Source organism: Lynx canadensis, chromosome E1, assembly GCF_007474595.2.
Source record: "Lynx canadensis isolate LIC74 chromosome E1, mLynCan4.pri.v2, whole genome shotgun sequence".
Lineage (NCBI taxonomy): Eukaryota > Metazoa > Chordata > Mammalia > Carnivora > Felidae > Lynx > Lynx canadensis.
The window spans coordinates 34,201,942-34,228,054 of record NC_044316.2 but is presented as its reverse complement, the minus strand read 5'-3'; the positions used below and the strand labels follow the sequence as shown (position 1 = coordinate 34,228,054).

Below are 26,113 nucleotides of genomic sequence, written 5' to 3'. Positions count from 1 at the left end.
CAGTGTATTACTACTTAACAACAAGACCCTGTGAAAGGAGATATAAAACTCCAGTATACCATGATTGCCAGAGATTTCCTACATTTACCTTAATGAACATGACTATTATTGAAACTGGCTTAGCTTCATCTATAAATATTCCTTAGAAGTCCTATTAATCATTTTGCTCTCCCTTAAACATTTTGGATTATCCCTATCTATACTTTCTTAAGCCTCCGCCCACAGTTTTCTAGCCCATTCGGGTTTCTGCTTAATTGATTTCCATTTGACATCACATTCTTACTTTTGCCTCAAAAATAACATGTGATTATCAACCCATTTTCTAACCACCTCTTTCAAAATATACTTACTAATCTCATAGAAATTGTCCATTTCTATTTTTCTTAGCATACATCATACAAAAAAAGGCATTTAGGGGCATCTGGGTGGCTCAGTCGGTTGGGCGGCCGACTTCGGCTCAGGTCGTGATCTCCTGGTTTGTGAGTTTGGGCCCTGTTTCAGGCTCTGTGGTGACAGCTCAGAGCCTGGAGCCTGCTTCGGATTCTGTGTCTCCCTCTCTCTGCCTCTCCCCTGCTCGCTCACTCTCTCTCTCTCTCAAAAAAATAAATGTCAAAAAATTAAAGAAAAAAAAGGCATTTAGCACATGCAAACTACATTTGGTTACACATGACTTGCCCCTTACCCTGTTTGTTATTTTTATTAATCAACTTTCTTTTTTTTTCAACTTTATTATTGTTTTTTTAATGTTTACTTATTTATTTTAGAGAGGAGAGGGGCGGAGAGAGAGGGAGAGAATCCCAAGCAGGCTCTGCACTGTCAGCACAGAGCCCAACATAGGGCTTGAACCCACAAACCTCAAGACCATGACCTAAGCTAAAATCAAGACTCAGACACTTAACCGAGTAAGCCACCCAGGTGCCCCTCAACTTTATTTTTTATAGCAGTTTTAAGTTCACAGCAAAATTGAGTGGGAAGTACATAGCGCCCATATACCCGCCTCCCCCCACCCGCCACAACCTCCTCCACTATCCACATCCTGCACAAGAGTGGTATGTTTGTTACAGTCAATGAACCTACACTGACACATCATTATCACCCAAAGTCTACATATAATGTACATTAGGATTTACTCTTGGTGTGGAATATTCTACAGATTTGGACAAATATATATGACATGTAACCACCACTATAGTTTCATAAAAATAGTTTAACTGCCTTAAAATTCCTGTGCTCCACCTATTCATCCCTCTCCTTTAACCTTGGCAGCAACTGATCTTTTTTACTGTCTCCATAGTTTTACCTTTTCCAGAATCTCCACAGAGCTGGAATCACACGGTATGTAGCCTTTTCACATTGGCTTCTTTTATTCTGTAATACGCATTTGGGGTTCCTCGGTATCTTTTCAGGGCTTGATCGCTCATTTCCTTATTTTTTAAATTTATTTTATTATTTTTTAATTTTATATTTATCGAGAGAGAGAGAGAGAGAGAGCGAGCGAGCGAGCAGGCAGGAGAGGGACAGAGAGGGGCGCCTGGGTGTCTCAGTCAGTTAAGTGTCTGCCTTCAGCTCAGGTCATAATCTCACGTTCATGGGTTCAAGCCCCACATTGGGCTCTCTGCTGTCAGCACAGAGCCTGCTTCAGATCCTCTGTCCCCCTCTCTCTCAGCCCCTGCCCCACTCACACTCTCTCTTTCTCTCTCTTAAAAATAAATTAATTAATTTAAAAAAGAAAGAAGAAGGAGGAGGAGGAGGAGGAGGAGGACACAGAAATCCCAAGCAGGCTCTGCACTATCAGCAAGGAGCTCGACATGAGGCTTGAACCCACAAACCACGAGATCATGACTTGAGCCGAAACCAAGAGTCAGATGCTTAACCAACTGAGCCACCCAGGCGCCCCTCCACCTTGAGTTTTAAAATAAAAACAGGCAAATTATCTCATGGTTAGAATGTCTGCATAAGATAGATTTAAACCTGTAGAAATGATAATCAGCATCTCTAGCCTAAGTATTATCCACTTTCACCCTCCTCTCTACTCCAGTGTAAGAATAAATTATAGTCTATTCATCTCAGTCTATTTACTTGAGGTTCTTAAGTGATTTGTTTCTGTATCCCATTATGATCAAGCAGAAAACTTAAATTTGTTACTTTATATCATTATATCCAGAATGTATCATTGACAGCTAATTATATAAATCAAAACAAAACACCAAAATACATTACCTATTAAGTAGTAGACAGCCACACCATTACAAAGATGGTTCAAACATTAAGTTATCCACTTTCTCACGCATGAACTCAGAACTAAACAAGCCAGGATATTGGAATCCCAAGGGATATCTTCCCAAAGGGGTTGTTCATTATCCTCAACTCTGCAAAACTACATAGGCTTTCAGATGGCCAAGTTAGAGTTTGTTTTTTTTTCTGGTTCTGAGACTAGCGGATACACAGGCAATTAAAAGGCAGGGGGAAAGGGGAGGTGTCCACCAAGGTAGGTCCCCATAATGGAATATCATTCAGCCCTGAGACGGAATGAAGTACTACTGATACACGCTACAACACGGATGAGCCTTCTGCCAGGGGAAAGAAGCCAGTTACAGAAGACCATGTCCTGTATGATTCCACTTACATGAGATGTCCAGAATAGGCAAATCCATAGAAACAGAAAACAGATTAGTGGCTGCCAGGGGCTGGGGGAGGCAGGGCACGAGGAGCAGGTACCATAGGTATGGGTTTCTATGTGGAATGGCAAAAGTGATGTGGAATTAAGGTGCTTGTGGTGGCTGCACAACCTTGTGAATATACTAAAAACCCCTGATTTGTACACTCTTAAAAAGGTGGATTGAACAGTATGTGAATTATATATATATTTTTTTTTATTTTAAGCAGGCTCCACACCCAGCATGGGGCTTGAACTCAAGACCCTGAGATTAAGAGTTGCAAGCTCCACCAATTGAGCCAGCCAGGCACCTTGCGAATTATATATTTTTTTAAAGTGACAAGATGTCATTCAAAACCTATTCCTAACACAAGCAGCAGAAAATGACATAATTGAGTAGTGACCTATTTTTTAAAGGAAAAGACAGGAAGTCAAATGATAAGAGAACAAAAGAAAATCTCAACACTTAGTAAATGTTTGTTGAGTAAATGAAAATGCAGCGAAGAGTTTCAAAGTGATAATAAAAATTAAGCCAGAATAACACTGAAGTTATTTAAATTTTTTTTTCAACGTTTATTTATTTTTGGGACAGAGAGAGACAGAGCATGAACGGGGGAGGGGCAGAGAGAGAGGGAGACACAGAATCGGAAACAGGCTCCAGGCTCTGAGCCATCAGCCCAGAGCCCGACGCGGGGCTCGAACTCCCGGACCGCGAGATGGTGACCTGGCTGAAGTCGGACGCTTAACCGACTGCGCCACCCAGGTGCCCCCACTGAAGTTATTTAAAACTCAGATTTCGGGGGCACCTGGGAGGCTCAGTTGGTTAAGTGTCTGACTTCGGCTCAGGTCATGATCTCGCAGAGCCCCGTGCCAGGCTCTGTGCTGACAGCCCAGAACTTGGAGCCTGCTTCAGATTCTGTGTTTCCCTCTCTCTGTCCCGCCCCTGCTTGTGTCTTCTCTCTCCCTCTATCTCTCTCTATCTATCTCTCTCTCTCTCTCTCTCTCTCAGAAATAATAAATTAATAACTTTAAAAAAATCAGACTATATAAGAGCACAAATTATAAATACTATATTTTCATTAAAATTTGCCATCTTTTCTTCCTCAGATAAATCACAAGTAGAAAGAACAGGCAGATGATCGCTAAGCTGTGGGTACATTCACTCTCCTGCCTCAACACTTGAGCAAAGTCATGCGCCACCTACTAAAGCTCTTAAGCTGAGGCAAAGACTGGCCAGATACTAATCAATTTCCTCTTTCTCTTAGACACCCTGCTTGATGGCATGCCCCAGCCTCTACAGTTAGCTCCTGACTGAGTTACAGCCATTGAAGTAGATGCAAATGCTGTTGTACGCCACTCCTGAGGCCTGGTCCAAAAGAAACCTTCCACACACAACTGTCCATTCCCTTTCCCCTCTCCTCTACCTTACTGCAAGCGAGTATGATGAACTTGGGAGCCAGAAGTTGGAAAGAGCCTGCATCTCTACTGGAAACATCTGTTTTAAACTTCACATGAACAAGAAATAACATAACATTGGAGTCATTACATATGTATTTTGTGGCTTGGTTACTATAGCAACTACAGTTACTTTAACCCATAAATTAGCTTATAAACACGCATTAAATCTAAATTCTCTTAAACATTCTAAATCATCGAAGGTATGTTACCCCATGGTGATTTTAAACAGTTTATGAATTTGTTATTTTGGATGATTTTCTGGACGTTTTTCTAAAGGTGATGATTTTCTCCAACCTAAAACCTCCAGCAAAGTACCTTGGTAGAAACTATCTACGACTGTATTTCATGTTTTCTTTACCTCTACTGTAATTCAAAATATTAGTATTATCTTTTTAGGTATATGAGTTAACCACCAAGATCAGGTAATACAAATTCAGAACCTCTCACTCTTTTGAAAATACTTCAAATACTCAGCACAGCATAGTCAATGGACTCCATTTTCTCAAGGCCTAGGCCACATGAGATAGAATGGTGTTTAACAGAGAAGTACTTTTAAAAATTCTGGGAAGAACCATCTCTTCAAAGTCCTAAATGCCACTAAATAATCAGTAAAGGGGAAAGAAAAGGGAAGTGGGATGGACCGGGAAAAGCAGGAAAGAAAGGCCCGACTGGGCAAGGATGGCAGACATCCCTGACAGCCTCAAGTACCATAAAGTTAACCTATGTCTATTGTTGCTGCATTATTTCTGAGGTGTAGTAAAAGATCATTTCTTGTTTCATAGTTCCCATGTGTACCCAAATGTGAGAATTATCCCAGGAAAAATCCTAAAGCCTTGTCATTTTATTCATCAAACTAGTCACAACCTGAGATTAAGAGGAAATAAACAAGATTCTGCTCATCCTTCCTACCCTAAAACAACAAATAAACTAATCTGCCATTTTTTAAAAAACTGGTAATATTCTGAAGAACAAATAAATCAAATGAATCAGGACATCTAAAAAGAAAAGGGGGGAGAGGGCAAGAAAATAGAAGAATCAAAAGACTAATCCAAAAATTTCCCCTTTTAATAGCTAATAGAGATAATTCAGCCTTGTTTTGAATGCTCTTTCTTTCTATCCATCTTTCCAAAGAGCAAGACGACATGATTAAGGCAGGAAGAGCCACCTGCTCTGCCTGCTCAAAATCAGAGCTTACCTCCTTAGATTGATGGCCTTTGCCAAGTTTGGAACACCTTCCATCTCTGTTGTCTTCTGCCCCATCAGATTGCTGATAGGCCTATGGGGGGAAGAAAGAGAAACAGACCTGCTAGAATGCCGTATCCAACTCATTATTTGCCTTCTCAAAAGGAATCATCAGTTCTTACTATTCATGGAAGGCAGATAATCCAATGGTTATTTGGCCTCAAAAGATTGGCAATGGTCTTTCAGAAGCCTTTCCTTGAACAATTGAGCATCGGAAGTCTCAACAGGTAAGCAAGAATCAAATGCCGACTTAAGAGAAAACAAATCTCAGACAACCACACCAAAACAGTAATAAAAGCCTCTCCTCTGCCAACTACGTCCTACACCGTGTCTCTAAAATTCAAAAGACTTTCAGACAGATAGATGTTATTAATCAATGACAACATGAAATGCTAAAGAATTCTCATGAATTGATGATCCTATCCTAAAAACAGAGTAGAGTAACTTCAAAGAATCTCCATGGTAGAGATCTGACCTAGTCTCTGTCTTGAAGATGTTACCTAATCCATCCACGTCCGAAAGGTGGCTACTCTTCTACCTAAAGTCTCTATGTAGGAAGAGTCCATGCTTTCCCCTAGCACACATTCCTATGTATCACCTTACCTTCAAGGTTAAGAAATACTTCCTCATGATCAACCAAAACCAACAAATATATTTTCTCTAATTTAACCTTCCAAAATTACAGAAAAACAACTTGGTATCTTCTTTACCTATACCTTTATATGTTTGAAGTAATCAAATCATTTTTTATTCTGTTCTCTAAGCTAAATCACCATAAATCCCTTCACCGTTAGTCATAAAATTAATTTTCTCTGAAACTTTAGCTCTGGATATCAATTATAAACTATAACCTTAAGCTTCTCAATAGACAACACTAGACTACAGAAATGAGAGAGTCCAAATACAGACAATGAAACATAAAACAGATCTGAAGACCACATAGGATATTACTTAATGAAGCAGAAGGAATAAAATGCTAGTGTTTGCATCAATTATCCTGTGCTTAATTTTCTACTTTCCCTCTCAGATATAGGCTCTTAAAAAAGAAACCCTTGTATAAAATTTATTAGACATATAGAGGTTCTTAATATTGCAAAGAAGTAGATTTAAGCTAAATGAACTTAAAAAGTAGCTATTTAAAATATTTTTTAGTTTTTTATTATTTTTTATTGGGGGGAGGGGGAGAGGGGAAAAAGAGAGAGAGAGACTCTTAGGCAGGCTCTAAGTTCTGCGTGGAGCCTGACGTGGGGCTCAATCCCACAACTCTGGGATCATGACCTGAGTCGAAATCAAGAACTGGAACTTTCAACCAACTGAGCCATTCAAATGCCCCAAAAGTAACTTAAAAAAAAAACAAAAAAACTTTCTGTATAATGTATTCCTTTTTTTTTTTTTTTTTTTTTTTTTTTTGGTAAAGTTTATTTATTTATTCTTGAGAGAGAGAGAAAATCCCAAGCAGGCTCTGCGCTAGGGACGTGGGGCTCCATCTCATGCACTGTGAGAACATGACCTGAGCTGAAATCAAGAGTCAGACACTTAAGTGACTGAGCCCACCCAGGCACTCCTTATTTTGCCATTTTTTTAAATCAGGAGATATAAAACTCTTAAAGCCGCCTTATTAAAAATCTGCTTTCAGCAAAAATACAAATCATCAGTTTTCTATTTTAATAATTGTAAAAATAACACAGAAGAGATTGCCTAATGACAAGAAAAAAATTAAAGTGGAAAAAGTGACTTATTACAATATTATTCAAATTCTCAGAATATTAACATTTACTGCCAATCACAAAGCCCAGGAAAGGCAATAATAAAGCCTTTTCTTAACCTGAAGGCATTTTTTCTAAGTGATTTGAAAAACAGTGACAGAAAATATTTAGGCTCTTCTATTAACTGGTATGAATCTATACCTGGTAACTTAAAAATGGTTTCTCTTTCTTCTGTGTTGTGAAAATTCTCAATTGACCATTCACATTATTAACAGACAGACCTGGCTTATGAATAATCCTCGAATTAGAAGTCTGTCCTAATCCTCTTATTCCTTTAAAATAAGAAAATATGTACATTAATAATTTTAATACCTCCCCATGCTTTCCACCTAGTATATGCTAATACTTATAAAGTGCTTTCCTTCCAATAATAATATATGTTTCAAGGTATTTGAAAGTAACTTATTAGACTATGATCTTGATACCAAATTTAAAAAACAAATGAATGTTGTTTGGGGGGAGGGGGTGGAAAGAGATAAAGGTCAGAATAAAGCTCCACCACAAATGTCATCAATTATCCAAAAATCATTTTTCCGTTTAATTTTTAAAAATAGGTTTGTATTCAAAGGAAGGAAGACCAGATTCAGAGAATACTTCCTAAGTAGCTTAAAAATCACTGCCATCATCTCCACAATTCAAGGGAAAGTCACCTGTTATAAATTCAAGGAGCTTAAGGGAAACAGTTTTCTCAAGAGAGAATCAAACAATAAATGATTCCATATCAGCTCTGTGTGTTAATATGTTGCAAATAATGAGTCAAAGTCATAAGTTATGATGAACAAAATGAAATATGCTACTAAACCTTACTTCTCCAATTCTGTTCATATTAAAAATGACCAAACACTATTATAAATCAAGAACCACTAAAATATTCCTCTTCCTTGCCCTGCTTCCTTAAATATATTCTAAGAAAATTACCAAAAGATAAAGAAACCTATAGGTTTGAAAAAATATTTACTCCAATATGATTCACTACACTGGAAAAAGTGTCCAACTAGCCAACAGAAATTTGTTTTAGTTTACCTGTATTTATTTTTACCCTGATTCATTCTTTCATTCCACAAAGGATTTGAGATAGCTTATAAGAATATATCCTAACAATTCATTACAAGTGTGTAAAATACAGATAAAAAAAAAAGAAACAATTTAAAAATGCCAACCAGGTAAGGTCCAACAAACTAGTCCTTACGGTTGCACTTCTAAGTTTGTTCTGAGTTTCCAGAAGCCAAGGTAAAAAAAAAACAAAGTGGCCATTAAATAATTCTCACTAGAATAAAGGAGAAAACATAGTTCTCCAGAGAAAACAAGAATTGATAATAGATGGCATAGCTTCTGGATGATGGGTGTAGGCACACATTTAAAAAAGAATAAAGATTATACAAGAGAAACATGACAGAGTTAAGGAAAAGATACAAAGTTATACATACACTCTAACTGAAGTGATATAAAAACATAGCACATATGGGAAAAGACTAGATGGTCACATACAGCCCTTCCCCCATGATATGGAGTTCTTTGACTGCGATGACCATATTACATTCTTCTATACCACAAACATACTCTCCTGTACCAAGCTAAATGCCAGGCATACAGTAGTATGATATTTTTAACTATCTATATTTACTTGGCTCATTGAAGGTAATATTTGGCTTACAAGACAGAAGTACTCAATATACAAAAGAACTAACGAATATAAAGTATTTTGTGATGAAGAACCCATTATGCCACATCTTGAATAGCAAGGCTGATTATAGACTCCTTGCATAGTTGTCAAGAACCGACAGGCCTTTCTCAACCCACAATTTCATTTTTCCACTCCATATATGTTTCTGATTCTTCCTTAAGGCTCACAAGACATTAACTACAAAGAAGCATTATTGTTACTCCCAGATAAGAAATCATATAAAGTGGCATTTTAAAAAATGCTTTATTCATGTTGGAAAAACCAAAACATATCCTACATAGTTCAAATTTTGAAAAGAGAGCAACTAGAAATCTCCAAAATTAAACATGACCACAAAACTGTAACAAAATTTTTATAGACTCAACTTCTCAACATTGTGAAATCATATCACAACCTGAGAGATTCCATGCTATCAAAAGCCGTAAAGTATGTCCTTTAATTCAGTTCCTATTTCTTGATGTTTTCTTGCTTCTCAAAAGCAAGTGACTACAACCAAAATTTCCCCTCTTAATACAGGAAGTAATCTTCAAAGCAGAACTTGGGACTTTCATTGTGGCTACTTTTTAAAGAGGATATGTGTCCTAAAACATATTAATCACAAGTGACAGAGAGTCTCTAAAATTAAAGACTCTTAACATACAAATATAAACATAGAAATTAGACAAGATACTGCTATCATATTGCATGCAAAAAAATGGCACTAAACAGAAAAAATTGCACCCATCCCTCCTCTATTATAAGTATCATTATCAGTAATTTCTGTGGCCTTAAGTTTTTATTACAGATGTTAGAAACACAAAAAATACACTCAAAACTGAAAGTTTAAGACAATACAAATATATATTGCATTACAGTAACTGTAACAATCACGATATATTCTTTTAAAAAACTGATAAGATTAAGTAGTCTGGATATTCTGTTGCCTATCATACAAAAAAGTATTCATATACTCTTTTACGTACACTGGTTTACATTTGTTTTCATCTTTTTTTTTTTTTTAAGTTTATTTATTTTGACAGAGAGAGATGCACGAGTGAGGTGGGGGCACAGAGAGATGGAGAGAGAGAATCCCAAGCAGGCTCCATGCCATCAGTGCAGAGCCCAACAGAGGGCTCAATCTTGTGAACCATGAGATCATGACCTGAGCCAAAATCAAGGGTCGGACGCTTAACCGACTGAGCCAGCCAGGCACCTGTTTTCATCTTTTAAAAAACATATTTCCCGTCCTGGTTTTCCAAAAGGGTAGGGAACTGGTGATACTTAAAGATTATCTCCTATCAGAGATCTAGGCCAAAGCCTACAAACTCTAAGTTATAAGATGAATACATTCTTAGGATCTCACATATCACATGGTGACTACAGTTAATAATATTGCAGTATATATTTGGATTTTTAAGAGACTAAATCTTAAGCATTCTCACCACAAAAATTAAAATTAAAAAAAACATAATTCTCAGGTGACGGATTTGTTAACTTGATTGTGAGAGTCCTTTTGTAACGTATATGTATATCAAGTTGTCACACTGCACCCTTGAAATATATACCATCTTATTTGTCAATTACATCTCAATAAGTCGGGAAGGGTAAAAATATAAATGAAAAGATTACCTCCTACCACCACCTTTCTTAAAAATAAGGAGCTTTGACTCATTTAGAGATCAGAGGGAGAGAAAAACTAAGAGCGTAAAATGAAAAAACATTCAAATTATTTTCCTCCCCTAATTTTTTTCAGATATTTAAATGTGGTAAAATAAAGTCTTGGAAGAAAATTTTAAAATACACTAAGATTTCATATTATACCCCGTTAAAGCTTAAAGAAAAAACAGAAGGAAGAGAGAAGAAAGCAACCAGATGCAAAAGAAAAATATTCCAAGATATCAAAGGAAAAGGGAGGAGACAAGCATTAATAAAACACGACTCATTAAAGCCTCAGCTCACAAGCCAAGAGGTCTAGTGTTACAAGCTTTGTGCATCTGAATGGTCAATTTTGATTAACCGCAGTTACAAGTTCTTTTTAACTGTTATTTAGACACCAAGATTTATTTCAAACTGGGATAAACTCCCAGGGAGAGAATTTCTTGGTGGGATATTACATAATTAAATAATAAAGTTTCAGATTAAATTTAGCTCAAAGACCACATCTACTTGAAGAATTTCTTCATCACTTGCCTAGAGAATTAGCAATTATTTTTTAAATGATACCTTATTTTTTTAATTACTTTAAATTAAGATGGAAAACACTAGTAATCAGTGTTTCTCAGAGAGAAATGAGAAGAAAGATACCACCCAGCATGACAATTCCAAAAAAGTTGGATATGATTCACTGGACTGGATAACAAATCTTAATTAAGAGATTGCTTATTTTGTTTATATTTACTAGGAAGGAACAGGAAGCAGGTTTTCGAAATTTTAGTAATTAAAGGGATAAAGTGTATGTGCAAAAAATTAGTAATTTATGCCATTTAGGTACTTTTGTGAAAAAAGTAGCAGTATTTCCTTTGAACGTAAGAAAAATGCTTCAGGGGAATTCTTCCTATAATATCTCCCTTATCATTCGAACAGATTACTTACTGTATAAAAGGATTCTAGACAAGAAGTTCCTTTCTAGGTCTTAATCCAAAATTTGGAACTCTTCAAGAATCAAGAGGAAAATACAGTAAGTAGAACAATGAGGTTGTCAACTGTGCCTTTAGTGTCTGGTTCTAAAATACAATACAATCTCTGATATAAAACACAATCACGTTAGGATTAAAATATTATCTCAACAGCTAATTTTTCTTCTTCTTTAACTAGAGAATGCTCAACTCTTGAAATGTACCAGAAGCTTGCGACTGCCACAAGACTGTTTCTCTAGAGGAGTGGTACTCAGCAATGTGACTCCAGTAATATATTTGTTAGTGTATGCACTGTGGGGTCCATCATCCAGCTCTCTAAGACCTTAAATTCCTGAAATAATTTATTCTATTCTATTCTATTCTATTCTATTCTATTCCATTCCATTCCATTCCATTCCATTCCATTCCATTCCATTCCATTCCATTCCATTCCATTCCATTCTATTGCATTCCAATCCATTCCAATCCATTCTTTTCCATTCTAAGAAGGCTCTACATGCAACCTGGGGCTTGAACTCACAACTGGCTTACAAGAGCCAGTCTTGATCACACTCTGAGCCAGTCAGGCGCCTACCCCCCTTAAATTTCTATAGTGGAATCACAGAAGTCATTCGATACATTCAATGTGAAAAAAGGAAAAGATAGGGCCCTCTAGGTATCTACAAGCCTAAAAGTACAAAGAGAAGACATATGGCTCATTTTGTCTCACTGTAATTGGCTTCTGTAACCAAACATCCACTGGCTCCCTTCTATGACATCTGCTTAATAGCCATGTCAGTTCTCCTTGAATTCTACAATGATTGAACTCCAGATTCCAAGTGATTCAAGATTTAGCTCTATTAGGCCATTCCAGAATGCTAGAAGAAGCAGTCAGTTATCACAGCCCAAGCCTGGTAGTCAGTGAGGTTTAGCCACCACGAATTCCTGTCCTTGACAGCAGGTGTCACTATGTAGCCTTAATGGTTGATGTAGGAAGAACTATGGGCCACCTCTCACTCCCAAGGATTCTGAGAGTTTACAGTGCTGGGAGGGAAAACTGGAGAGCTCCTCTGCCTGCCCAAATCAAACACGAAAATAGGCCATGAAGTTTCTCCCCATTTCTTTTTCTAATTTTGACTTAATTAGGTCCACTTTCATTAGCCAAAAAGAGAAATCATCCTTGGAGTTTAAAACAATAGTTATTTTTAAATCAAAAATAAGATAAAATTGTACTTAAAAATGAAATAATTCTGAAAAATGATATTCTGTTCCTTTAAACTCCCTCGGTTTTCCACTAGAAAAGAACGAAATGAAGTCAGTATTTTTTTTTAAGTAAACTCTGTGCCCAAAGTGGGACCTGAACTCACAACCCCGAGATTAAGAGTCACATGCCCTACCAAGTCAGCCAGATGCCCCCAGAAGTCAGTAATTCTATTACACACACTTCAGAGCTAGAGTTTTTGTCACGTTTTTAAATTTCAAAGCAATACAGAAAGCAATGGCACTTTGTGTAATTGATCAAAATCAGAAGAAATGATCCACATGCACACACATCAGAATCCTGAATAATGGATATAGTATAATGTTAACCACCAACAAAGGCTCAGAGCTAAATTGAAGAAGAGAGTCTTAAATGTATCTTTGATTTAGTCATTTCTGTAGACATCAGTACCATGTGAAAATGTGAACAAAAAAGGACTAAGCCTAGCTTCCAGGTCTCACTCTTCAGCCTGGGATGACAATTCCAAGCATATACTTGGAACACCAGTCAAATGTCAAGATGAGTCATTGCACTATTAGAGCCCACTCTTTAATGTGCAATTACAGAGGAGAAGTATTTTTACTTACTCTGGTCAGCATAGTTTTTTGCTTTGAGTTCAAGTTGTCTTGTTTGAGATTCTAAAGATTCCACTCGGGTCTGTAAATCCTTTTTTTCCTGTTCTTGAGAGTCTTCAAATTCAATGAATTTCTAATAGAAAAAGAAAAGTATTATTTTCATTAGAGAAATGAAAATTTTTTAACATTATCAATTCCTGTGTTTCTTGGTATCAAGAATCACAATTAGGCATTAACTACCCAGAAAGATCTCAGAATCAGGAACTCAGGTTGATTTTTAGTTTCTCTATAAAAACATCCAAATATAGAAGGAAAAAGATGACACAGTAGTTTATGAAGTGCTTCCACTTCATATCATTGGAAATTCCAAAGAAAATACACACATCCTACTCCAAATTTATGAATACTTTAACTAGCATATTTGCATATTCATGAGTTAAAGACATAATTTTTTACATATTGCTGTACAGAATATGTGCAACAAATGGAGAACTATAGAATGATGATGTGTCAATAAATATTTGTTCAGTTGTTTAATGATTCTAGATTACCTGAACTATGGAGTTTAAATTCCTGAGAAAAAGAGAACTCACTAGAAATAACTTCACCAAAAATTCAATTTACTGAAACTGTTCTTGTCAAGAAGATTATCACTAAATCTCAGTCTCTTCATCTTAATTCTTCTATCAGTATCATTTGACATCTGATCACTCACTCCTTAAAACTTTTTTTTTTTTTTTTTAATTTGGCTTCCAGGATTTTGTTTTCCTTCTACTTTACTGGTGGTTCCTTCTTGGTCTTCTTTGTTGGTTCTTTCTGTTCTCCCCAATTTCTTAACATTCACAAGGTCAGTCCTTGGATAACTTTTTCTCTTCATTGTTTATTCTTATTCTCTGATGATCTCATCCAGTTCCATGGCTAACTATACTAACTATATGCTGACAACCTCCAAATTTCTAGTCCAGTCTCTAGCCTAGACCTCAATTCCAGATTTACATGTCCAACTGCCTACTGAACAACTTCATCTGAATGTCTAATAAGCATCTTAACCTCAACATGTCAAAGCTTGCTCCTCTTGGTGTTAGCTAGCTCATTTAATTACTGTGGTCAATTGTTCAGGCTCAAAACTTGAGTCAGCTTTGAGTCTTCTCTTTCTCTAACACCTCATATCCAATCCATTAGCAAATCTACCTTCAGATCCAACTCCTTTTCATCATCACCGCCATCAGCGTGGTCTGTGCTACCATTATCTATTGCCTGGATTAAGACCACAGCAACTGCCTCCTAGCCAATGTCCTTACTTCCACCGTTGCCCCTACAACACATTCTCAACACAGTAGTGAGAGTGAACCTTTAACAAGTAAGTCAGATGGGGCGCCTGGCTGGCTCAGTTGGTAGAGCATTCAACTCTTGATGTCAGGGTCTTGAGTTCAAGCCCCATGTTGGGTGTAGAGATTACTTTACTAAACGAATACATACTTTTTAAAAAAGGTGGGTAAGTCAGATCAGTTTACTCCTCTGCTCAAAATCCTCAGATTACTTACGTTCTACCAAAATCTTTACCATAGCTTCCCATGACCAACACAATCTACATCATCCTCTTCTACTCTTCCTCTCCCCACCCCACCTCCCTCACAGTCTAGTTCAAGCTTCCCTGAAGAACCTTTGCAGCTGCTTCCTACAGTCTGGAATCTCTTCCTCCACATATCCAATTGGCTTGCTCCCTCCTCACCTCCTTAACATCTTTGTTCAAATGTCACCTTCTTACTAAGATTTTCCATGTGGTATTTAAAACTGCAGTTACCCAGTCCCTACTTATCTCTCTGCTTTTCTTCTCTCCAGCACTTACTCTCATCTAACATACTATAAATTTCAGTAATTATTTATTATCTGCTTTGCCTCACTAGAATGTAGACTCCATGAGGGTGGGGACTTTTGTTTTCTTTGCTGTTGTATTCCCGGTACAAAGAATGATGACAGCTCAAATATTTGTTAAAGAAATTAATGAATAAACAAATTTTAAAAAAAACTTTCAGAGTAAAAAACTGAAGCCCCTATAGAAAAATATAGAGTTCACAAGAAAACTTAGATATCACTAAATACACCCTAGTTTTAATATGAAATTTCTTGTTCATTACTTGCTTTATCTGTCCTGAAACTTTTCAGTCACTATAGTGGACACTGTTTTTTGTCTGCACACATTGCCCTCCTTTGTAACTTCTCTCCAGTTCCACGCTAACTCTATTCAGTCCATATAATTTAATTCGTGAGGACTCCATCTCCCTAGAGGTGGGCATATGACTTGAGCCAGACAGGTCATTCTTCTCCAGGATACCTGCCAGTTATTAGAAAGAATACTACCTCTTTTCCTCTGGAATCACAAACTCTTAAGAATTTATTAGCAGGCTTAGGCTGCAGAGGGATATCTTTTTTCCAACATATGGAAAGAACGAGCCTGAGAAATGAAGCCAATATAAAGAAAAACAAAGAGCAAGGAGCAATAAAATCCTAATCAAAGGTACTATTTGAGTCCTAGATTCAGTAGTTCTTGGAGCCAGCATTTTCCAGTCGTTTTTATTTTTTCAGTTACATAACCCAATGCATTCCTATTTTACATAAGCTTATTTGAGATGGTTTCTAGCATAAGAAACTGAAAGAACCCTAACATACTCATCTACTTTCCCTCAAGAGCCATTTGATTTCCTTATATTAGAGAACATTTTCCTGATCTTTGGACGTTTGAAACCTATAACCTCGGAAACATTGGTTCTTAATCATCCAGAGGTCCACAGACCCATTTGGTAATTTGATATATCCATGAACCATGTTTCCCCAGAAAAAAATGCCTGCATCCAACCCGAGTTCTGTCTATTTTTTCTCAGAGACTCAGGGAGCCCTTAAGTCCTTCCACAAACCACACATTTAGCACCCATGCCCTATACATTTTATTAACATATTCCATATTTGTGAGGCTTCTGGGAAGCCTCAAACCACCATTGTTTACTTTTCCAGAATACTAACCCAAAGATGACCCTAAGTAAAAGGGGTAAAAGTTTCAGTAAATGTAAGACAAGAGGCAACTGGACAAATCATTCATTCATTCATTCATTCATTCATTCAAAAAATGTCTCCTATCTACTCTGTGTCGAGCACATGGAACATGACTGTGATTACCACACTATCCCTGCCTTCAGAAGGTGTTCACTGGCTACAAACTGAATGCAAACAGGAGATATAAAGGTTATGTCGAACAGAAAATCAATAGCTATACAATATGATGTTGCTGATGAAGTCTGTATAAATTATTTCAACATTTTGCCAGAGGATACAAGCAAAAACTAAGAATTAATAAGAAAAAGTAATTATTTTTTGGCCTGCTTTGAAAATGATGCTCCCATGGCTAACTGAACTGCTATATCTGTGTTAAGTAAGCAGAAATTTCAGGCTTCTTTTGTGCTATGGATAAAAGGCTGTTTTAAAGAACAGACAGTAGACCTGAAATCATTATTGCACTATATGCTAATTTGGATGTAAATTTAAAAAAATAAAATTAATAAAAAAAAAAGAACATACAGTAGATGTTTACCAAGTAACATTTAAAATGATGTGCTACTGGGCACCTGGGTGGCTCAGTCGGTTAAGTGTTTGACTTTGGCTCAGGTCATGATCTTGCAGTTTGTGAGTTTGAGCCCCGCATCGGGCTCTGTGCTGACAGCTCAGAGCCTGGAGCCTGCTTCAGATTCTGTGTCTCCTCCTCCCTCTGCCTCTCCCATGCTCATGCTCTGTCTCTCCCTGTCTCTCAATAATAAATAAACGTTAAGAAAAAAATTTTTTAATGATGTGCTACTGAACTTCTAACAAAAATCTTTACCACTAACAGATTAGTAGTTGCCAGGAGCAGGGGGTAGGGGTAGGGGAAAATGGTGAAGGTGGTCAAAGGGCACAAACTTCAGTTACAAGATGAGTAAGTTCTGGGGATGTAATGTACAGAATGGTGATTATAGATAACACCACTGAACTATACATTTGAAAGTCACTAAAAGAAGATTTTGTAAGTTCTCACCACAAAAACAAAAACTAATTATGTGACATGATGTTAACTAACCTTACTTGTGGTAATCATTTTGCAATATATACATATCTCAAATCATTATAGGGTTGCCTGGGTGGTTCAGTGGGTTGGGCATCTGGCTCTTCGTTTCAGCTCAGGTCATGATCTCATGGTTGGTGGGATCGAGCTCCGTGTCGGGCTCTGAGCTGACAGCTCAGAATCCTGCATAGGATTCTCTCCCCCTCTCTCTGCTGCTCCCAGGCTCACCCTCGCTCTCTCTCTTAAAATAAATAAATAAACGTTTTTTAAAAATTCATTACACTGTATACCTTAACCTTCCACAATGTTATACATCAATTATTTCTCAATAAAGCTGGAAAAAAAAAAGCCTTACTACTATTCTGCCTATTCAGAACCTCTGATAGAAGAAACATCATCATGAACACACAGCTTCATGTTTGCTTTGTTTCTTAGCGACCGAGTTTGGCTACAGAAGGGCATGAATAATCCATAACTGTTTAGCAGTCACTACACTACTATCTGCTTACTGTACAAGCATTATTTACACCTACCTAGATGATTCATGTTTCAATATTGTTCACATTTTTTTATGACTACTGAGGCTTTATATCTATATCACCTCAAGTAAATACAGCAAAAGAAAAAAAAAAGAGATTCCCCCCCCCCCCGCCCCAAAATGACGTGACAGTTCACGGACTGGCAGGGCTATGTATCTCCAAATGTAAATCTCTTGTTTCTGCACTTTCCCTTCACAGGAAGGGGCTGGCAATAACGAAAATATTGCAAAGCAAATACATAATGCCAGTCCTTTCCTTCAAGCAAATTAAAACATAAACTTAGAGAGTACAAAACGAACTACCATCTCTCACAAGGGTGTATATGTTTGTTTTCTCTCTTATTCTAAACAGCAGATCCTAAATTAAGCTTTTTGGAATCATGAACTCCTTGGAGAATCTTATGAAAATAGATCCTTTCCTCAGGAAGACAAATATATGAAAGATAAAACTACGCAAACTTAGTGCATCTTCAAGGTCTACAAGAAATCAAGAATGATTTTCCACCATTTATAAAAATAGTGAATGTTGATTTCTTTTAAAATCATCTTGTAAAATTCTCTCTGTTCCTAAAAGTCCCAATTTTAAATGTGTTATTATATCTTGGTTTGGAAACGTACATCTGCCAGCCTCATTTAAAATACTAATGATGGGGGCAGGGGAGCGGCTGGGTGGCTCAGTCGGGTAAGCACCCGACTTCAGCTCAGGTCATGATCTCACAGTTTGTGAGTTCAAGCCCCACATGGGGCTCTCTGCTGTCCTTGCCGAGCCCACCATCTCTCTCTCTCTCTCTCAAAAATAAAGAAACATTATAAACAAAAGAACAAACTGATTAAAAATTGAAAAAAAAAAAAGAGAAGTATAAAATGGGGGACTAACTTGATACGAGAGACTATGGGAAAACTTTCCTGAGACATTTGAGCTGAGACCTGAAAGATAAATAAAAGTTCATCAAGCAAAGAGAGGCTGAAAGAAACCAAGGGCATCCAGAATGGCCAAGCTCAAAGACAAGTTAAAGAGGATGGCTGGAGATAAGGCTGGACAATTAAGGACCAAATCCTACAGGACCTTGCAGAATACTGGATCATATCAGAGATACTGAACTCCACTCCTCCTTTGGAAAGCTCAGTGTGAGACCATATGGGAAATTCAATGGAGGGAGCTGAGGGAGTTTGAGAGGAGAACCAGGGTGTGTAAAGGGAAAGAGACCAAAGGTCACCACAATAGTCCAAATGAGAGAGGATTATGAACAGTGGCAGGGAGAATGGAGACAAGGATGAATTCAAGATAATTTGTTGGAGGGAAAATATACACAATTGGTGACTGAAAGAACGTAAGGGAGAAGAGAGAAGGAAAAATGAGGAAAGAAGACCGATTTCCGGCTTAACCAATGATGGAGCTGGTGATATTGCTTATCTGAAATAAACAAAGCTACAATAGCCAAATTATGGAAACAGCCTCACTGTCCATCAATTGAAGAATGGATAAAGAAGATGTGGCATATATGTATACACTGGAATATTACTCAGCCATAAAAAAAGAATGAAATCTTGCCATCTGCAACAACGTGGATGGAGGTAGAGAATATAATGCTCAGTGAAGTAAGTCAGAGAAAGACAAATACCATATGAATTTACTCATATGTGGAATTTAAGAAACAAAATGAGCAAAGGGAAAAAGAGAGAGAGGCAAACAAAGAAACAGACTTGGTAACACTTGTGATGAACACCGGGTCATATATGGAAATGTCGAATCATTATATTGTACACCTGAAATTAATATTAAACTGTACGTTAACTGGAATTTAAGTAAAAACTAAAACAGCAAAGGAAGTAGGTAAAAGTTAATATAATACAATTGATATATATTTTTTTAATGTTTATTTCTGAGAGACAGACAGAGCATGAGCGGGGGAGGAGTAGAGACAGAGGGAAACACAGAATCTGAAGCAGGCTCCAGGCTGTCACCACAGAGCCTGACTTGGGGCCCGAACACATGAACCGCGAGATCATGACCTGAGCTAAAGTCAGGTGCTTAACCAACTAAGTCACCAGGTGCCCGTAAAATTGATTTTTTTAAAATTGATTAAGGCAACTGCCCCTTGGGATTTTTATCTGTAAATAAGTTATCTCATTATTTGCAGTGTAACTAGCACAACCCACCTGCAGGTTAGCAATATGGATCACAGGCTTTAAAGAATGTATGAGAGTGGTGTTATTTTTCATATATTCTTTAAGGACTTTGTTATATGTAGTATGATCCTAAATTTATATACTGGAGGAATAAATAAGCAAAAGAAAAGATGTGGAAGCACATATTAAAACGCTCATAGTGGCTATTTAGCAGTGGTGGGATTAAAGGTGATTTTATCTTTTTTAATAGCCCTTATCTTTAAGTAGCCTAAAGTTGCATTGTTTGTTGGGGTTTTTTTCGTACAATAAATATGTATTATTTACATATTTTAAAAGAATAAAGGAAAGTGGAAAAACGCATACTGAAGGCCTATACCTCCTCAATGGTAGTGAAGCTAAACATGAACCTTCATTTACATTTCAGATTAGAAAAGTTGCCAAATTAAACATTAATATTACCGCTTAACTAACCAAAAATGATTATGGGTGTTTTTCTAAATACAATTAATCAAAACCATACTCTGAAATAGGATACTGAGAGAGGAAAATCAGTGTGAAGGGAGAATTCCACTTTAACTATATACAGTTCATGCTATATGCCATGACCTTACACTAGATCTGTTGAAGTCGAAAGCTACAATACAGGGTGGAGTATGTCAGCACTAGGATATAGAAGTGTGGATCCATCCCAGAAAGACTCTAAAAAGAATCTAGAAAATAGATTCATTTTATAGATATCATTCTTTCCTATAAAGGTACTTACAAGAGAGTTCCAGTTACAACTAGATTTCCTTTTATCAACCCAAATCTGCATCTAATGCTGTATTTTTACAGGACTTGAGGCTTTATCCCAGCCGGAAACATTTTGAAGGAGGGGGCGGGGAAAGTAAGTACACGCTCAAAAACAAAGTAAATGGATACTAAAAAGAAGCCTATTGGCAGGGTGCCTGGGTGGCTCACTTCGATTAAGTGACTTTGACTCTGGTCATGATCTCAAGGTTCATAGGTTCGAGCCCCGTGTCGGGCTCTGTGCTGACAGCTCAGAGCCTGGAGCCTGCTTCAGATTCAGTCTCCCTCTCTCTCTGTCCCCTTCCCTGCTTGCACTCTGTCTCTCTCTGTCTCTTTCTCTCTCCCAAACATAAACAGTATATATTATTTTAAAAATAGAAGCCTATGGGCATTCATAATTGATTAAGTGTGACTTTACTTCTTGCCAGTGGAATAACTTCATGAAGCTGGTCTGCCTCCACTACATTTAGCAAATGCTGGGGTTAGGGCAATATCAAAATCAAGGCAGGAGAAGGGCAGTTTTTCAAATTACAAAAGCATCCAACCCTGGAAAACTCTAGCTACTCCCCTCCAGCACGGGAGTCTGTCAGAGCCACTCAGGTATGTTGCTGTGGAGTACACATCCCTCCCTTCACCTCTTTTTGTCTCCCTCTTTATGGCCTCTGTCACCAACACACTTCTTTAAAAAAGTGTGCGGTGGGGAGAGTAAGAGCCCATGCATACATGGCTTTTTTTTTTAGCATGTATGATAAATCCTTCTTCACTAGATACCCTTTGCCCCTCTCAATTACTAATCAGCCAACAACACTGACATTAACTTCAGACAGAACTCTCCTGAGAGCAACTAGACACTGTTAAAAAAACAAAAACAAAAAACAAAACAAAACAAAACAAAAACTCCATAGACAATACAGACTTATGTTAGGATCTAAAAAGAATAAGCTTTGTGATGAAGCAAAATGGTTTCAAGTCCAGATGGCCTATAGGGGCTGTTTTTCTCCACTATTGTGGAGAAAAAAACAAATGAATACTTTGAAAAGCTAAGCTCACCAAGTTTAAAAAAAAAAAAAAAACAAAAAAAAAAACCCCTAGAGACTGTTCCTAATTGGAGTAAAGATTCAAGAGCCAAAAAAAGAAAAGCCCTTAAAAATAGTAACTTTGAGGGGCGCCTGGGTGGCTCAGTTGGTTGAGTGACCGACTTCAGCTCAGGTCATGATCTCACAGGTCGTGAGTTCAAGCCCCACGTCGGGCTCTGTGCTGACAGCTCAGAGCCTGGGGCCTGCTTCAGATTCTGTCTCCCTCTCTCTCTGCCCCTCCCCCGCTCATGCTCTGTCCCTCTCAGTCTCAGAAATAAATAAACATTTTAAAAAATATATTTGTTTGGGGTGCCTGAGTGGCTCAGTCAGTTGAGCGACCGACTTCGGCTCAGGTCATGATCTCGCAGTTCATGAGTTCGAGCCTCACACTGGACTCTGGCTGACAGCTCAGAGCCTGGAGCCTGCAGCCTGCTTCGGATTCTGTCTCCCTCTCTCTCTCTGCTCCTCCCCTGCTCGCACTCTGTCTCTCTCTCTCTCTCTCTCTCTCTCTCTCTCTCAAAAATAAAAATAAATAAAATAAAATAATTTTTAAAAACTATTTTTATGAGACAACTGAGAAATGTGTATACTGATTAAACATTAAATATTATTAAGAAATCATTTATTGGGCACCTGAGTGGCTCAGTTAGTTAAGCGTCCAACTCTTCATTTTGGTTCAGGTCATACATGAGCTCATGGTTTGTGAGACTGAGCCTCTCTCTGTCCTCTCCCCTGCCTCTCAAAATGAATAAATAAACTTTAAAAAAAAGAAGTAATTTGGGACGCCTGGGTGGCTCCATCAGTTGAGTGTCCGACTTCGGCTCAGGTCATGATCTCACAGTTCCTGAGTTGGAGCCCCATGTCGGGCTCTGTGCTGAAAGCTCAGAGCCTGGAGCCTGCCCCTGCTCACGCTCTGTGTCTCTTTGTCTCTCAATAATAAATAAATGTTAAAAAATTAAAAAAAAATTTTTTAATCAAATAAGTATGTACAAAGGCACATGTACAAGAATATTCATTGAAGCACTATTTGTAATAACAGCTAAAAACCGGAAGGTAATTCAATGTCCATCAACAGATAGTGGATAAATACATTATGACAGAAGCATATGATGAAAAAAACTATGTAATTAGAGAGCTGGGGTGAGGATGGGGCTAAAATGGGGGAAAAGTAGAAGTCTAAAAGAACTAGTAATAGTAGTAACATCCCTAATACATCCCCAGTGCCATCCCAGAGCACCCAGGTGGTTCTTCTGTCCACCTACACAGGAAGTGTGTTTTCAGAATAAACTCAGTAAGAGAGATGCTAGACAAGGAAATACCGGTAACAAATAGGTGCCAAATGGAAAGAAATGAAGTAAGTAAAAATCTACATACCAAGTAGCAATACTGACCGTCCCCTTCCCATTCCTGCCCTCACCCAGATTCTCAAGTGACTCGGCTTCTCTACTACTCACTCCCCCTGAGAATATCTTTCCTTGGCAAAACTCAAATACCTCTGAGATATAAGACCATGGGATACTGAAATCTGGGTTCCCAATAGGCAATAAACTGCTTCCAGATACACAAAGCTTCTGGCCCTCCTTTTTTTAGTGCCTCACGCTTATAACATGAAGAGATAATTAAGGGTTATCAGGCACTTGAAGCTCAAACCTGAAAAAGAGACCAAAACTATCAGAAAAAAAATGGGACTCTGAGGAAACAGACAAAACAGGGAACAAATGAAAACTATAATTAATATACTCAGAGACCAAAGAAAACTCACTGCATCCATGAAACCGGAACAGTATGCTATTTTTAGAAAGAGGTGGGGACAGGGGAAGAGCAAGAACAAGGAAGAGCTCTTAGAGATTATAAAAGTATGAACTGAAGAATAGAGCACTTTAGCCTATCTTTCGTGTACAAACTATACCTTAGGTAATTGAACAGTTGATAAGGGAGAAGTTCTCTTTTATAAGAAAATCAGGTAAAAATGCTGAAGGAATAACTGAGTTAGAATAGCACCATTTCCCAATCCTTAATGAAATAATAGGGAATATCCAGTCACCATTCAGATTTTCCTGGTTATCTCATGAATGTTCATAACCAGGATCCAAAGTCCCTACGTTGCATTTGGATGATACATCTCTTAGGACTCTTAAAGTACAGATTCCCCATGCTCACTTCAGCAGCACACATTAAAAAGAGAGATAGGGGGCGCCTGGGTGGCTCAGCCGTTTGAGCATCTGACTTCTGCTCGGGTATGATCTCACTGTCCGTGAGTTCGAGCCCCGCGTCGGGCTCTGTGCTGACAGCTCAGAGCCTAGAGCCTGCTTCAGATTCTGTGTCATCCTCTCTCTCTACCCCTTCCCTGCTCATGTGCATGCTCGCTCTCTCTCTCTCTCTCAAAAATAAAAATAAAATAGAAACATACAGAGAAAATTAGCATGGCTCTGTGCAAGGATGACACACAAATTTGTGAAGCATTCCATATATTTATGTTAACTGTACTGGAATTAAACTTTTTTTTTAATAAAATTGGGGCACCTGGGTGGCTCAGTTGGTTAAGCAACTAACTCTTGGTTTCAGCTCAGGTCATGATCTCACGGTTCATGAGATCAAGCCCCACATCAGGCTCTGCTGGCAGTACGGAGTCTGCTTGGGATCCTCTCCCTCCTTCCCTTTCTAATCTCCCCCTGCTCTCTCTCTCTCTCTCTCTCAAAATAAGTAAGTAAAACTTTAAAATAAAATTTAAAAATTAAGTACAGGGGCATCTCGGTGGCTCAGTCAGTTGAGCATCCAACTCTTGATTTCAGCTCAGGTCATGATCCCAGGGTCATGGGATCAAGCCCACCTTGGGCTCCACGTTGAGCATGGAGCCTGCTTGGGATTCTCTCACTCCCTCTGTCCCTTTCCCCTGCTCACACACTTTCTCTCTGTCTCTCTGTCTCTCTCTCTCTCTCTCAAAATAAAAAAATTGGGGCACCTGGGTGGCTCAGTCAGTTAAGCTTCTGACTTCAGCTCAGGTCATGTGCTGACAGCTCAGAGCCTGGAGCCTGCTTGGGATTGTGTCTCCCTCTCTCTCTGCCCCTCCCTCACTTGTATTCTGTCTCTCTCTCAAAAATAAACATTAAAAAGAATTTAATAAAAATAAATTAAATTAAAATTAAAAATTAAGTACAGGTTCCCCAGTGATGATCATATAAGGGAATACTATAAAGCCACTGTAAAGTATAATTTTGGTCTATCTAGTCATAGGTTGTTGCCAGTTATGAGTAAATGAAACTGAACAGGCAATTCACAGAAAAGGAAGGGAGAATAAATGTAAGAAAATATGCTCAACCACACTAGTGATCTGAGAAAAGCAAATTAAAACAAAAGCTTGTTTCACAAATATCAGATTAGAAACTAAAGCCAAAAAGTCTGAGTGTGTCAAGTGTTGGCAGATACAGGAAAGTAACTCTTACACACTCCCAGTTGGAATATAAATCACTACACCCCATTGACAAGTTCTGTGGCCATACCTAGTTAAGTTTACAAATATTCTAAAATCTGGCAGCTTATTTTAAAGTATGTATCTTTGAGAAACTCTTACATGTCCACTGAATGTTACTGCAGCAGAGTTTGTAGTACATAATGTGGTAATATATAACACAGGAAATAACTCAGAACTTTCATCAATAGAAGGATGGATAATGGCATACGGCACATTCATATGATAGTATACACAGCAGTTAAAACAAAAGAACTAGATATATATGTATGTATCATCATAGACAGGTAAAAAAAAAACAATGAATAAACAAACTATAAAATTATATGAAAATGTAATAATATTTAGGGAAAAAATACTTATCCCAAAAAAATCCCAAAGCAATATGGCACATAATTTATAGATGATCTGTAGAAAATGTCTAAAAAAAAAAAAGATAAAATATACACCAAATTCATAGGTCACCTTTATTTTCCTTCCAGTACCACTGCCCTTCCAGAAGGCAACTTTACCTTTGTCTTTAATGTTCTGTATTTAAAAAAAAGTTTTTTTTAATGTTTATTTATTTTTGAGAAGGACTGAGACAGAGCGTGAGCAGGAGAGGGGCAGAGAGAGAAGGAGACACAGAATCCCAAGCAGGCTCCAGACTGTGAGCTGTCAGCAGAGAGCCCAATGCGGGGTTCAAACTCAAGAACCACAAAATCATGACCTGAGCTGAAGTCAAACACACAACCGACTGAACCAGCCAGGTGCCCCAATGTTCTGTATTTTTTTATTTATGATAA

At 37.8% G+C, this 26,113-nt stretch overlaps 1 protein-coding gene and 1 pseudogene across 7 annotated transcripts in view; one reads left to right on the top strand and one right to left on the bottom strand.

Annotated features, from left to right (window-relative positions):
* SPAG9 (sperm associated antigen 9) overlaps positions 1-26,113 on the bottom strand; it is a 133,496-nt gene that overhangs the window by 86,859 nt on the left and 20,524 nt on the right. For all 7 annotated transcript variants that reach the window (XM_030294907.1, XM_030294908.1, XM_030294910.1 and 4 more), the window contains exon 2: positions 13,249-13,369. In XM_030294907.1, the coding sequence (XP_030150767.1) occupies positions 13,249-13,369 (121 nt within the window). The remainder of the gene's footprint in view (positions 1-13,248; positions 13,370-26,113) is intronic.
* LOC115501868 lies at positions 24,233-24,333 on the top strand (annotated as a pseudogene).